General features: G+C 43.2%; 1 protein-coding gene across 1 annotated transcript in view; it reads right to left on the reverse strand.

Moving 5' to 3' along the window:
- The window catches only part of WDFY1 (WD repeat and FYVE domain containing 1), a 53593-nt gene that overhangs the window by 30092 nt on the left and 8851 nt on the right, over window positions 1-14650 (reverse strand). Inside the window, exon 2 of the mRNA XM_055573600.1 lies at window positions 1790-1857. Within this exon, the coding sequence (XP_055429575.1) occupies window positions 1790-1857 (68 nt within the window). The remainder of the gene's footprint in view (window positions 1-1789; window positions 1858-14650) is intronic.

Consider the following 14650-nt stretch of genomic DNA (forward strand, 5'->3'; position numbering starts at 1 on the left):
TGGGGGAAATGCAAGAAAAATCCACCTTAGACTCTCCTTGTTCTAAAGGCATAAACTCCACAGCTGAGGTCTCAAGGAGACTGAGCTGTGGCCAAAATCTGAAGTGTAAGGGAAGGGGGAGGAGGGAAGAATCACAGTCAACAGCATTAATAAGACCATCCACAAGGATGACAAACCATCTCCCAGCACTGTCAGAGGTCCCCGGGTTGCTGTGGCTATTTCCAGCTACGGACCCATCATTGGACCATTGGAAGTAAGGAGTTACTCATCTAAGAGAAGCCCCCTTTTTTTTTTTTTTCCAGTTGAGTAAAAGGTAGGCTCAGGGGATGAGGGTGCTCCATCTACCTTTGCCTCACTTCCCCAAAATCCCAAAGTAAATTTATTAAATGGGCCTGTAAGGACATTTACTGAGACAATGGCCACTTCATGTTCCACACTAAGTAACCAAGGTGACCCATCCACAAATAAAGGCAGATGCAAGACAGAAGATACTACTGCCTGCACAAGAGACCACGATTAGGGTTTCAGGTAGTCTTAACACGCTACATACATACAATGAAGTTTTACTTTTTATAACAGTTTTTTATAACTATTTTATAATTATATAAAAGGGTCCTTTTATAATAGTTAGCTTTATACCAGTCTTCCAAAAAGTCTACTTCGTTCTCATTGAATGGTTATCAAGACAGAGAAGGTAACTGGCCTGCCCAAGCTGTTAGTGGAAGGTAGGACAAAGGAAAATCCTGATAAACTACTAATCCTTTGTGGAAATATTTATAGGATTGAAATCCTGCAGGTACCCTGCAATAAATGAGAAAGTGCTAGCAAGACAGGCGGTGCTTGGAAGGGTGACTCAAGCTGATGGAATAGAATCTGCTGAATAACTGGCTACTCTGCGTTTGTAACACACCCCACAGCCCCTGCAGTAACTCTTCATGGAGCTGCAGTGTCCACAGAGTTTGGCCCTGGCAAGCGCTCTTTGGAGAACTTCGTAATGGTCTTCAGTAACAGACCAGCAAGCCTGCCCCAGAACCGTGTGTCTTTTCCCAGGGGTAGCTTCTGAACATTGAAACGTTAACTGAGGAAAATCTCCTCATTAAGGACCAAAACCACCCGGAAATAAGCAGCTATGATGCCTTCCATGTGGCCACTGGGGCGGTAGGACTCGAGTCCAGCTTGGACCTGGGTGGTACCACATCTTTTTTTCAAGAAAGGGATGGAGAAGTAGGAGAGAAGGAGGCAAAGCTTAGATTGGCAGGAAGGGCAGGATTTAATTGCAATTTTGTCACTACATCTCAGGGCTCTTCTAAAATCTCAATACAAAAGCTTTATATTTTGGGTTTATTTTTAGAACATGTTTGACTACTGGGAAAAAAAAAAATCTCCATTTAGAATGTGTCGTGCCTTGGACCAAACTTCTCAACAGTACCCAGAGTTTAAGAAAAAGCGGCACAAAGGCCAGGCATGAGGCAAAGGAGTGTTCAGAATCCTGATTTAGTGTCAGTGTCGGCTATTACTAAGTAGAAAATTACTACTAATATAAGTTGGCAAAATGAAGACAAAGGAAAATGGGGGAGGTGGGCGGCTTTCCTCTTCCTATTTTTTTTCCCCAAGTTTTGTTCAAGTTGATTCAGTTAAACCAGTTGACTCAGCTTCCTTTTTGCAAGAGAAGGGGAGTTTTCCTGCATTTTAACACAGAATGCTGTAGGTATTAGGTAACCAACAAGCTCATTTTGAAATTTAAATCATCAAAGACATTTTTCTTGGGTGGAACAGTGCGGCTACTCACAGGCCATTGTGTGGTAAATGCTGGGCCAGTACTGACCACTGTCTCTTTTCAGCCATACTCGGATAGTCCTGTAGAGAAAAGAAAAGAATGAGTAGTCTTTAATAAATTTATCCTCTTTGCTACCCAAGTAAACTTCTAATTTTCAACACTATTTCCCATTGACCCTATAACATTAATCAATTGGACAAATTAGACAAATACACACATACACACACATAGAGTACATGGTGTATTATACCAGTATATACATGTATACACATACACACACACTCTATATATTTATTGTTGCTATTCAGTCACTTGGTCATGTCTGACTCTGCAACCCCATGGACTAGAGCAAACCCAGGCTTCCCTGCAGGCTGGCCAGAAAGTTCACTTGGTTAAGTGACTACACTGCTCAAAAAAGTTCTTGGTGAAAATGAAAAATATGTCTTTTATTTTTACTTACAAACAAATGAACTTTTTGGCCAACTCAATAGCTACCTACAGTTATGTCTATACATGGTAAGTTATGAAAGAACTAGGAGTCAGGATTCTAAATAATATCAGTAACATGCAAAGTGCTCATTTTATAGCGATATACAAACAACGCTGAGGACTACTGATTTCTTGGCAACCAACTGCAAACTTGGTGTCTTGGCCATCCCACCCAAATGAGGAAAGTAGCTGAGGTAAACAGAAAGAAAACGTTTCTGGAGAACTGGGAGAGACCTGCATACAGAGTGGAGCACATTATCACTATTCATTCACCGAGAGTTCCCAGCCATCTCGGCCCTGGGAAGAAACCCTTCCACACCAGTCCCTGGGCCTCTCCTTTAACCAGAGCACACGTGGGAGATGAGGAAGTCCTGCCCACAGGTGGGCAAAGGACACACGACCAAAACAGCCCAGGTTTAATATTTTGGCTCATTCCCTCAGAAAAACAATAAGGAATGCCTCTCCTGCACTCCACCTAGCCTCCTGGAAGCTCTGGGGCTCTTCCCCTTCGGAGCAGGACGCCGGCCGCCTTGCCCAGCACAGCCGTGCTCTGCCTTCGCCTTGAGTCCCAGCTCTCTCTTTCCCTTACTGTCAGCTCTGTCACAGCCACTCTTGTATTTCCAACAGCAACGAGATTCTGGCTCACAGCCAGCACTGAATTAATGTTTACAACCTTGAGCTAGAATACATTAAGGCTAAGTGCTGACACTCTCTGTTTCCATTCTGTTTGAAGTTCGAGACAAGGAAGATTGGTCTCTGAGGATAAAAACTGGAACAGTGGCCGCTTCCGGGGTTGAGAAAGGACAGAACACAGCAAAGGGATACGAGGGAACTTTCTGGGGCCGTGTCAGGCTGTGGAAAGGTGGTGATGTGGGTGTATGCATGTGTCAGAATCTGCCCAGCTTATTTAAGATCATTGTAAATGATTAGACCATAATAAAGAAAGACTAGATGTTGACCCTCATTTATCCAAATAAATAAGATGACTGAGCAGCACAGTGGGCATCATGCTATTTTATATGTGACCTGGAGACAGGCCTTGGTGTATGAACTGCCATTTGCACAACACATCCCATTTTCCAGCCACGGCGGACTGGTCACAACAGAATCTTTGCCAAGTTGAATCCAGGATTTTCCTCTACATTATCCCACCTCTGATCACCACTGGTCAGACCAGAGAAGAGATTAGTCAGTTCCTTCCCTGGGAAATCAGAAACCAGGAGAGAGAAACAGACCCTACCTCTCCAGGAGTTGAAATGACTGTTTCTGGCCACACGTTTTGCAGTTTGGACTGGAGAATTCTGTATGTTAATAAATGGGGAAGAATGAAGCCGACCTACGAAGAGAAGCTGGAGACAGTTCAGGTGGAGGGGCCTCACGCCAGCTGCTCTTGAGGCCCCTCCTGTGTTCTGAGGGTTCTGTGAGGCAGACGCCCCAGCATCCTCACCACAATCACCCTTAGCAGCCTCAGCGAATCTGAGTGACTTTCATCGTTTGCAATCAAGCAGGTACTAATATACCACATCTGCATGGACACCATGAAGACATGGTGACACGCAGTCTCTTTGTTCAAGAGAGAATGAGCTCCTACGTCACAAGGTTCACAAAGCAAGAATCAGGCAGACTCCTCCATGAGTACCTGTACTGTGATAGGAAGTTCCAAGAAGTTCAAGTTCACATCCAAAATTAAAAGGGAAAGCGAGACACAGATCAGACGAAAGCATATGTAAACAGATCTATACTGTTTACTGTTTGTAGTTCAACATCTTAAATCAAAATTTTACACTCTGAGGTAATGTTTAAACCGCTGTGTTACTATTTGTGGGTTCTTGGTTACTGTTCACGATTATTTAGTTTTCTTCTTCCACAAATCTCAGAGGTTAAGACATTTCCATGTACAGAAGGAACAGAACAGGAAGAGAAGGGGACGACAGAGGATGAGATGGGTGGATGGCATCACTGACTCGATGGACATGAGTTTGAGCAAGCTCTGGGAGTTGGTGATGGACAGGGAAGCTTGGCGTGCTGCAGTCCGTGAGGTTGCAAAGAGTCAGACAGGACTGAGCAACTGAACTGAACTGATGGAACAGATCTTTCTAGTTGGAAACCATTTAAATGAAGTTATGAAACAGAAAAAATACTTAATGGCATGGGAAAATGTTCATGATATAATGTTAAGTAAAAGGCCCTATATAAAATTGATAAGTGCAGTATGATACCAACTTTATTTTACAATACATCTGGTCAAACCTCTAGATCCAACTATCAGTCTATAGGAAATGCAGAGGAACACAATGACCACCACCACAGGGGTTTATTCAGCAAAAAAGCAAGACTGCAGGAAACTCTGTAGACAAATGACCTAGTTTCTTCAACACATAATTTGCATGGGGGGAAACACAGAGATGGAGGACCAGCCTACCACTACAGAGGTTTAACAGACACATCAAGTAATCACCATGTGGAGACTTATTAGATCCTGATTCGCTCAAACTGTTACATATGCATGCCTATATTATCATGCTGCTGCTGCTGCTAAGTCGCTTCAGTCATGTCTGACTCTGTGCGACCCCACAGACAGCAGCCCACCAGGCTCCCCTGTCCCTAGGACTCTCCAGGCAAGAACACTGGAGTGGGTTACCATTTCCTTCTCCAAGGCATGAAAGTGAAAAGTGAAAGTGAAGTCGCTCAGTCGTGTCTGACTTAGCAACCCCATGGACTGCAGCCTACCAGGCTCCTCTGTCCATGGGATTTTCCAGGCAAGAGTACTGGAGCGGGGTGCCATTGCCTTCTCCAATATTATCATGAAACAGCTGATAATAGGAACACTAACTAGATATCTGATATTAAAAGACACTGTTCTTTAGATGTGATAACCATGTTGCAGGTTTCTGCTTGTTTTTTAAGAAGTAATTCCAACCTAAGACACTGGACCTTGCCTCTGTTCTTGGCACGTCCACCAACATCCAACCCTCACCACTCATGCCCCAGTGCACCCTCCTCCCATGTTACCTGGTAGGCTTCTCCCTCCAGACCACCTCGGGTATGTCAACTACTGGCGACAACTCCCACGGAGCCATGCATCCCATTGCCCCTGGGCTCAGAGACCACCAATGGTGGTCTCAAATCAGGGGTTCAACTGACATGCTTGTGATTCCCACACCCAGACCCTGCATCCTAGCAAGCTGTCATCCTCCAGGTGCCCAAAATACCAAGCTCAGGTTGTATCCGAAGCCCTAGTCCCTCACCTCCCTACCAAGGACTTTTCTCGCCAGGCAGTAGTCCCCCTGGGCAGCACACTGCAGGATGAGTAGCATTTGGCATGGCCTTCCATACCTAAGGGCTTCCCTGGTGGCTCAGCTGGTAAAGAATCTGCGTGCAATGCGGGATACCTGGGTTGGATAACTGGGTTGGGAAGATCCCCTGGAGAAGGGAAAGGCTACCCACTCCAGTATTCTTGCCTGGAGAATTCCATGGACTATATAGTGCATGGAGTCACAAAGAGTCAGACACAACTGAGTGACTTTCACTTTCCCTTATCTAAAATCATCAATAGACGCTTATAATGATGATCCTTAGGCCTGAACTGGGAGAAGGCAATGGCACCCCACTCCAGTACTGTTGCCCGGAAAATCCCATGGATGGAGGAGCCTGGTAGATTGCAGTCCATGGGGTCGCTAAGAGTCGGACACGACTGAGCGACTTCACTTTCACTTTCCACTTTCATGCATTGGAGAAGGAAATGGCAACCCACTCCAGTGTTCTTGCCTGGAGAATCCCATGGACAGAGAAGCCTGGTAGGCTGTAGTCTATGGGGTCGCACAGAGTCGGACACGACTGAAGCGACTTAGTAGTAGTAGTAGGCCTGAACTACTAACACAATATCACATTTTGTTGACAGTATTTTGTTACTTAGTATAGAATGCTTATGGATACATTCCATTATATATGTTCAACACAGGGGATGAAACAGAAGGAATTATAAGAAGGTAAAGGCCAACTCTCCTCTAAGCATTAAATCTGCTCAAGGAGGGACTTCCCTGGTGGTCTGGTGGCTATGACTCCATGCTCCCAATGCAAGGGGCCTAGGGTTCGATCTCTGGTTGGGGAACTAGATCCTGTGTGCCGTGAGCACACGCCTCAACTAAGAGTTCACAGGCCGCAACTAAGATCCAGTGCAGCCAAATAAATAAATAAATATTTCTAAAACTTACATTAAAGCCTGTTCAAGGATTCTACTCCACTTGCAAACAGGACAGTAAAGGCCAAGGCACTTGGAGATGAGGGTGTCGGGCAGCACCTTCCTTCACTCAAAGCGATTAACAAGCTACCTATCTGTGTGGTTTTAAGGGTCTAAAGATCAGAATGCGGACATATTCTAAACCCCCCAAAATCAACCCCAAAAGTTGTAGTACAAATGCATCAGTAGTTCAATGGAGGCCTCATGGGACATGCTCTTCCCTGTGTCTTCTTGAAAGAAGAATGATTTCAGACAGCAGAGAAGCTGCTGTGAGTAGAAAACCTTAAAGTCACCTCTTCCATTCAATCAACTAACCTGAAAAAATCACACTTTAACTTCATGAAGCTTCAGAATGATAAACTGGTCCAAGGTCAAAATGCGACCTACCTAGACCCCAGGAATTCTGAAACACAGTAGTATTTCCTTTGGAGGACAAACATCAGACTACCATGCGGTCTGCACCCAGCTCAAGCAGACACACTAGAAAATTGGCAAGACTTATACTATTTGTTGGGGGTGTTTCACCTGAAAAAATTTTTATCACATTCAGGCTGAGAGAAGACCATCCTTGCTTGCGAATCAGGTTTCAAACCAGGCAGCTGACCTTGATAGCTGGCTCTACTTCCATATTCACACGTTCTATCTAGAATTCCTTCTTGCTCTTTTTCCAGGCATACTCCTTTACTTCCTTGGGTGACAAATTAAAATCTCCCACTTCTGAGATAAAATCAAAACAATATTAAGTTCAACTCCTAATACTCCAGCGCTCTCAAGAAACTATGTATTAAACAAAGTTGTATAACTTCTATTAAGTAATACAGAAATTTGTTTTGTATTAAGGATATGTCTCATTGGTTTAAAAAATGGTTATTAAAACAGGCTTAAGTTGGGCTGTTTTATTTTTAAAAATCAACAAATTCCAGACTAAAAAAATTTACTATTAAGCAAACTGGAAACAAAATCTACTATTCACAACAATACAATTTAGCAACAATTTTTATAGGCACAAACTATTTAAAATTCCTGAATGATATTAATAAACTGTATCAAAGTATCAAGACCAGATGGCTTCATTTTTACAAAAACTACCTTCATGAATGTCTAAGCCATACTCTCTGTGTTTACTCGATCAGTCGTGTCCAACTCTTCGCAACCCCACAGGCTGTAGCCCGCCAGGCTCCACTGTCCATGGGATTTTCTAGGCAAGACTACTGGAGTGGGTTGCCATTTCCTTTTCCAGGAATCAAACCTGGGCCTCCTGCATTGCGGGCAGATTCTTAATCATCTGAGCCACTAGGGAAGCCATGGTCTGCACTAAGATAAAATAGCTTCCTTTTCCTTCACTGTTTTGACAACTTACACCCACTCACCTAAACTCATTGTATGTTTTGCTTGCTGCTTATTCTACCCATTTTTCTAGTAGAGGGATTTTCTTTGATAGTCTAAGACTGTGTCAATGTAGAAAAAAAAAATTTAGAAACATGTTCATTTTGCCAAGCTCTATGTTTAGGTTATTTTAAAACAATAGCCTGAAACTTTTCCAAAAGGTACTTAGAAAGGAAATGTGTCATTTCTTCCAGAGAAGAAATGTGCTTTTAAAGTGCTTTTTAAACTTCCTTACACTCCTGCTGATCGTGTGGAGGGCTCTACCATCAGTCTCCTTTGCCCTCCTAGTCCGAGAAGCACGAACTCACGTAGGGCTGCAGAGTTTTTCATGGAGCGGAAACAAAGAGAGGTCTCTTCGTAAGAGATCAAATCATGATCTTATTTGTCTTGCTGTTCACCCCAGTGGATTATCATTCATTTAATTTCTGGGAAAATGAAAATGCCAAAGCTGGATTATATTTCTTTATTTTAAATATTTCAGACTGAAACTGCTGAGCAGGGCTAAGCAAGGAACAACTGAGAACAACAGTAACGTGCCATTTCCAGGGTTCTCGTGATGCTTTGTCAGCACTGCACATTAGAACTACTTCTGTGGCAAGAATCCTGTTTCATTTAGTGAGAAACACATTACCTACCTAATAATAATAACAGTAATGATGATGATAAAAACAATAAACTGATTTAGGAATTCCAAGCTTGGCAACTGATCTGCAGAAATTTTTTAATAGATGAAGAGAAAAGAACTATGTATTTTTAAAAGTTCATATGAGCCTTATTCAAAAGAGTAAAAATTAAAGGAAAATGCCATATAATCAAATGGGTTAATGACATATTAATTCAATAGCCTATATAGTCACTAAAATGAGTTATGATGACCATGGAAGCATGAAGAAATGTTTATGATTTTTTTAAGCATAATAAAAGATGATGGAACTAAATTCCACAGCCACGCTGAGTCAGGCTGGGCAGAGACGGCAATAAGGCTGATTAGGGGCAGAAAGAGCGAAGTGAACACGCCTTTAAGGTAGACTAGGATTTTGGCTTCTGAGGAGGGCAGGATGGGGGGTGGTCCCCAGAGAAAAGATGTGGAGCAGCTGAGAAGCAGGAGGACAGCAGGACCACCACCTATTAAACACTTTGTCATAAACCTTGGGGCCTCCCTGGCGGCTCAGACGGTAAAGAATCTACCTGCAACGGAGGATGCCTGGGTTCGATCCCTGGGTCAGGAAGATCCCCTGGAGAAGGAAGTGGCAACCCACTCCAGTATTTTTGCCTGGAGAATCCCGTGGACAGAGGAGCCTGGTGGGCTATAGTCCATGGGGTTGCACAGAGTCAGAAACAGCTGAATGACTAACACTTTCATAAGCCTTGAGGTACATAGGACTTATTTTGTCTGATTTTTCAAGTGTGGCTATCTCAAATTCTAAATGTAAAAACCGTCCACTCTCTGGAAGTGTGCTTAACAAATTGTTACCACTGAGAGCAAGAGAGGGTGAGGAGTGAAACAGGGTCAGCCTGAAGCTCTGGGCAGCTGCAGGCACTAGAATCAGTGCTCGCGTGCTCACTCGCTCAGTTGTGTCTGTGGTCACTGTCTGTGAACCCATGGACTGTAGCCCGCCAGGCTCTGTCCATGGGATTCTCCAGGCAAGAATACTGGAGTGGGCTGCTATTTCTTCCTCCAGGGGATCTTCCCAATCCAGGGACCAAACCTGCATCTTCTGCAGCTCCTACACTGGCAGGAGGATTACCACTGAGCCACCTGGGAATCAGAGGCAGTTTCAAACAGGACACAACCACTTATTTTCAGTGTGGCAGACTCTAAGAGGCTCTGTGGCCCCTCGGAGTCCAGCTGATGTATCCATGGAGGTCAGCACAGAGGGGTGAGGAGGGCTTGGACACAAGGGCGAGAGGTGTTGGGTGGATGGGGCCTTGAGAGCAACAGTTACTCCCTGGGATCTGTGAACAGGGGCAGAGTGGAGCAAAGAAGTCTGGGGCAGAAAGGCAGGAAAGAGAAGGCACCAAAAGGCAGGGACTCACTGGCCTGAAAAATTCAAGGCAATAAACTGTGCCTCTGGGCATTCAATATCACAGTAACCCAAGTCTATGCCCCAACCACTAATGCCAAAGAAGCTGAAGTGGAACTATTCTACAATGACCTACAAGAACTTCTAGAACTAACACCAATATAAAACATCCCTTCCATCATAGGGGACTGGAATGCAAAAGTAAGAAGTCAAGAGTTACCTAGAGTAACAGGCAAGTTTGGCCTTGGAGTACAAAATTAAGCAGGGCAAAGGCTAATCCAGTTTTGCCAAGAGAACGCACTGGTCATAGCAAACACCCTCCTCCAACAACACAAGAGACAACTTTACACATGGACATCACCAGATGGTCAATACCAAAATCAGATTGATTATATTCTTTGCAGTCAAAGATGGAGAAGCTCTATACAGTCAGCAAAAACAAGACCAGGAGCTGACTGTGGCTCATATCATGAACTTATTACCAAATTCAGACTTAAATTGAAGTAGGGAAAACCACTAGACCATTCAGGAATTACTAAATCAAATTCCTTAGCATTATACAGTAGAAGTGACAAATAGATTCAAGGGTTGAGATCCCATAGAGTGCCTAAAGAACTATGGATGGAGGTTCATGACATTGTACATGAGGCAGTGATCAAGACCATCCCCAAGAAAAAGAAATGGAAAAAGGTAAAATGGTTGTCTGAGGAGGCCTTACAAATAAATGAGAAAAGAAGAGAAGCTAAAGGCAAAGGAGAAAAGAAAAGATACACCTATCTGAATGCAGAGTTCCAAAGAATAGCAAAGAGAGATAAGAAAGCCTTCCTCAGTGATCAATGCAAAGAAACAGAGGAAAACAATACAATGGGAAAGACTAGAGATCTATCTCTTCAAGAAAATTATACATAACATGGGAACATTTCATGCAAAGATGGGCACAATAAAGGATAGAAATAGTATGGGCCTAACAGAAGTAAAAGATATTAAGAAAAGGTGACATGAATACACAGAAGAACTATACAAAAAAGATCTTAATGAGCCAGATAGCCATGATGGTGTGATCACTCACCTAGAACCAGACATCTTGGAATCTGAAGTCAAGTGGATCTTATGAAGCATCACTACGAACAAAGCTAGTGAAGGTGATGGAATTCCAGCTGAGCTATTTCAAGTCCTAAAAGATGATGCTGTGAAAGTGTTGCGCTCAATATGCCAGCAAATTTGGAAAACTCAGCAGTGGCCACAGGACTGGAAAAGGTCAGTTTTCATTCCAATCCCAAAGAAAAACAATGCCAAAGAATGTTCAAACTACCGCACAATTGCACTCATCTCACATGCCAGCAAAGTAATGCTCAAAATTCTCCAAGCTAGGCTTCAATAGTACGTGAACCAAGAACCTCCAGATGTTCCAGCTGGATTTAGAAAAGGCAGAGAAAGCAGAGATCAAATTTCCAACTTCTGCTGGATCATAGCAAAAGCAAGAGAATTCCAGAAAAACATCTACTTCTGCTTCACTGACAATGCTAAAGCTTTTGATTGTGTGGATCACAACAAACTCTGGAAAATTCTCAAAGAGGTGGGAATACCAGACCACCTTAACCGCCTCCTGAGAAATCTGTATCCAGGTCAAAAAGCCACACTTAGAACCAGACATGGAACAATGGACTGGTTCCAAATTGGGAAAGGAGTATGTCAAGGCTGTATATTGCCACCCTGCTTGTTTAACTTATATGGAGAATACATCATGCGAAATTCTGGGCTGGATGAAGCACAAGCTAGAATCAAGATTGCCAGGAGAAATATTAATATCTTCAGGTATGCAATATGATACCACTCTTATGGCAGAAAGTGAAGAACTCAAGAGCCTCTTGATGAAAGAGAAAGAGGAGAGTGAAAAAGCTGGCTTAAAACTCAACATTCAAAAAACTAAAAGATCATGGCATCTGGTCCCATCACTTCATGGCAAATAGATGGGGACACAGTGGAAACAGTGACAGACTTTATTTTCTTGGGCTCCAAAATCACTGCAGATGGTGATTGCAGCCATGAAATTAAAAGATGCTTGCTCCTTGGAAGAAAAGCTATGACCAACCTAGACAGTACATTAAAAAGCAGAGATATGACTTTGCCAACAAAGGTCCATCTAGTCAAAGCTATGGTTTTTCCAGTAGTCACATATGGATGTGAGAGTTGGACTATAAGGAAAGCTAAGCACCGAAGAATTGATGCTTTTGAACTGTGATATTGGAGAAGACTCTTTAGAGTCCCTTGGACTGCAAGGAGATCCAACCAGTCCATCCTAAAGGAAATCAGTTCTGAATATTCATTGGAAGGACTGATACTCAAGGTGAAGCTCCAATACTTTGGTCACCTGATGCGAAGAGCAAACTCACTGGAAAAGATTCTGATGCTGGGAAAGATTGAAAGGAGGAGGAGAAGGGGACCACAGAGGATGAGATGATTGGATGGCATCACCGACTCAATGGACATGAGTTCGAGCAAACTCTGGGATATGGTGAAGGACAGGGAGGCCTGGCATGCTGCAGTCCATGGGTCACACAGAGTCGGACACCACTGGACGACTGAACAACAATAAGAACAACCGCAGAAACGTGCTTAACTCTTAAAGTTCACAGTGAAGAACTCCAGTGGCACAGGCAACACCTTCTGCCTTCTACTGCATGGGGAGTCTAGAAAAGTTGTGGTCTGTTGAGTACATGCTGGCCACATCCTCTTGACAAAGATGCCAGCCAAGACTTCTGTCTTATACTTAGGGAAGCAGAAGCCAGGAGGGAGAAAGCCCTACAAATCAAACAAGCCAACAGCAGCACTGGATCAGATTTTCTGACTTCTGTCTACTTATTCTGCCAGAAGGTGATGAAAATTCACATTTCAAGACAACACCAATGTAAATAATTCAAAGTAAAGATGCTTCATATGGCAATTAATACACAGAACAATTTTCTAAAGGGCATTCAAAAAACTCTACATTTTATCCTTCAAAGCTGATTCCTTTTTTCTCCAAATAAATGCAGAATGTGGAAAAGTCTAGGTTCAACCCCAAAACTCTCACTTGGTTAAAAATAATAATAATAAAAACCCAACTTCTGCGCTAAACAGGAACAGTGATTCTAACAAAATTTCTCAGTACCTTAAGATCAACTACAGTATCCAATATGATATTTAAGTGCTTGAGGTAGTAAATTGCAAGAACAAGCCCAATTCTTACCCATCCCTGCTTGTGTGAGCTTTACAATGTGCCTTTGCAGTTCTTCCCAACAAGAGGCGGAAACTATTTCTCCAACCTTGGAGATGGGCTGTCCTGTGACTTGCTTTGGCCCAAAGAACGTGGCTTCAGCAATGCAGTACCGGCTCTGTACTGGGCCTGAGTAAAGGCTACGTCTACATGAAGAAGAGGGGTTAGCCCGCTAGAGGATGGACCACAAGGAAGAGAGCTCCAAGTGTCAGGTGATGCCATCCTCTACCAGTCCGTGGCCAGCAAGCCCCGTGAAAGAGAATGGCTGAAATGAGCAGGGCCAACACGTGTATAAGCAAGCCTGGCTGTGAGCAGGTGGACTGTCTAGGGGATTCACAGGCTCACAAGCAATGATGACACTTCTTGTTTTAAGCCTCTGAATTTCACGACGGCCTGCAACACAGCAAGAGCTAACCGATACAATGCTGCCTGTTCCAAGTAGTACATCTTTAAGAATAATTAGGACTTTGACCTCAAAATTGGAAATAAAAACAGCATTTGGCATTGACCAAGTGCCAAAAATTTCAGAGTACTTAGTAAACACATTAAGTCCACTTTTAATTTTAACTGAGCTCTAGGATCCTCACTCTGCTGCTGCTGCTGCATCGCTTTAGTCGTGTCCGACTCTGTGTGACGCCATAGACAGCAGCCCACCAGGCTTCCCATCCCTGGGATTCTCCAGGCAAGAACACTGGAGTGGGTTGCCATTTCATTCTCCGATGTATTAAAGTGAAAAGTGAAAGTGAAGTCGCTCAGTCGTGTCCGACTCTAGCGACCCAATGGACTGCAGCCTACCAGGCTCCTCTGTCCATGGGATTTTCTAGGCAAAAGTACTGGAGTGGGGTGCCATTGCCTTCTCCTCACTCTGCTCAGATGCTAATTTGATTTCCAAGAAATTGAAGTTATGCAAAAGCACAAATGATCATATTACTCTTAATTAAATATTACTCAATATTTTTCATCCTATCAAGAATAAGAATTCTTTATGTTCCTTTACCTTACTAGAGTAGATACATAAAAAGCAGCACCTATTCCAGGGAGATGAATCTGTGATCTGCTCACAGATACTCCTGATGAGGAACAAAGGTTCCTTTGATCTTTTCTAGCCCCTTGGTTTCACTCTGTCAAAGAACTGGTCAAAAGCGAGTTAAAAAGATACTTTAGGAAATCACCAAGTTTATAAAATCTCATTTACATATGCTACAACCCAGAGAAAAGACAGATTAAAGCATAATTTTCCTCCTGAAAAGCACTGGCTCTCAAACCAGAGGCACTTGTGCAAGTCACGATTAATACCCTCTTCAAACCTATCGCCCAATGAGAACATACATTTAGGTTCAGTACATATTATTTTCTGGTATGGTTACTTTGAAAATCATGCCCATACTTTGATAAAGAGATTCAAATAGCACACAGGTGTTTCTATAAAATCCCAAAGCCAAATTCTACCTTGCCTGATACATCAGCATTTCTAAAAC

The sequence above is a fragment of the Bubalus kerabau genome, chromosome 3, assembly GCF_029407905.1.
Source record: "Bubalus kerabau isolate K-KA32 ecotype Philippines breed swamp buffalo chromosome 3, PCC_UOA_SB_1v2, whole genome shotgun sequence".
Lineage (NCBI taxonomy): Eukaryota > Metazoa > Chordata > Mammalia > Artiodactyla > Bovidae > Bubalus > Bubalus kerabau.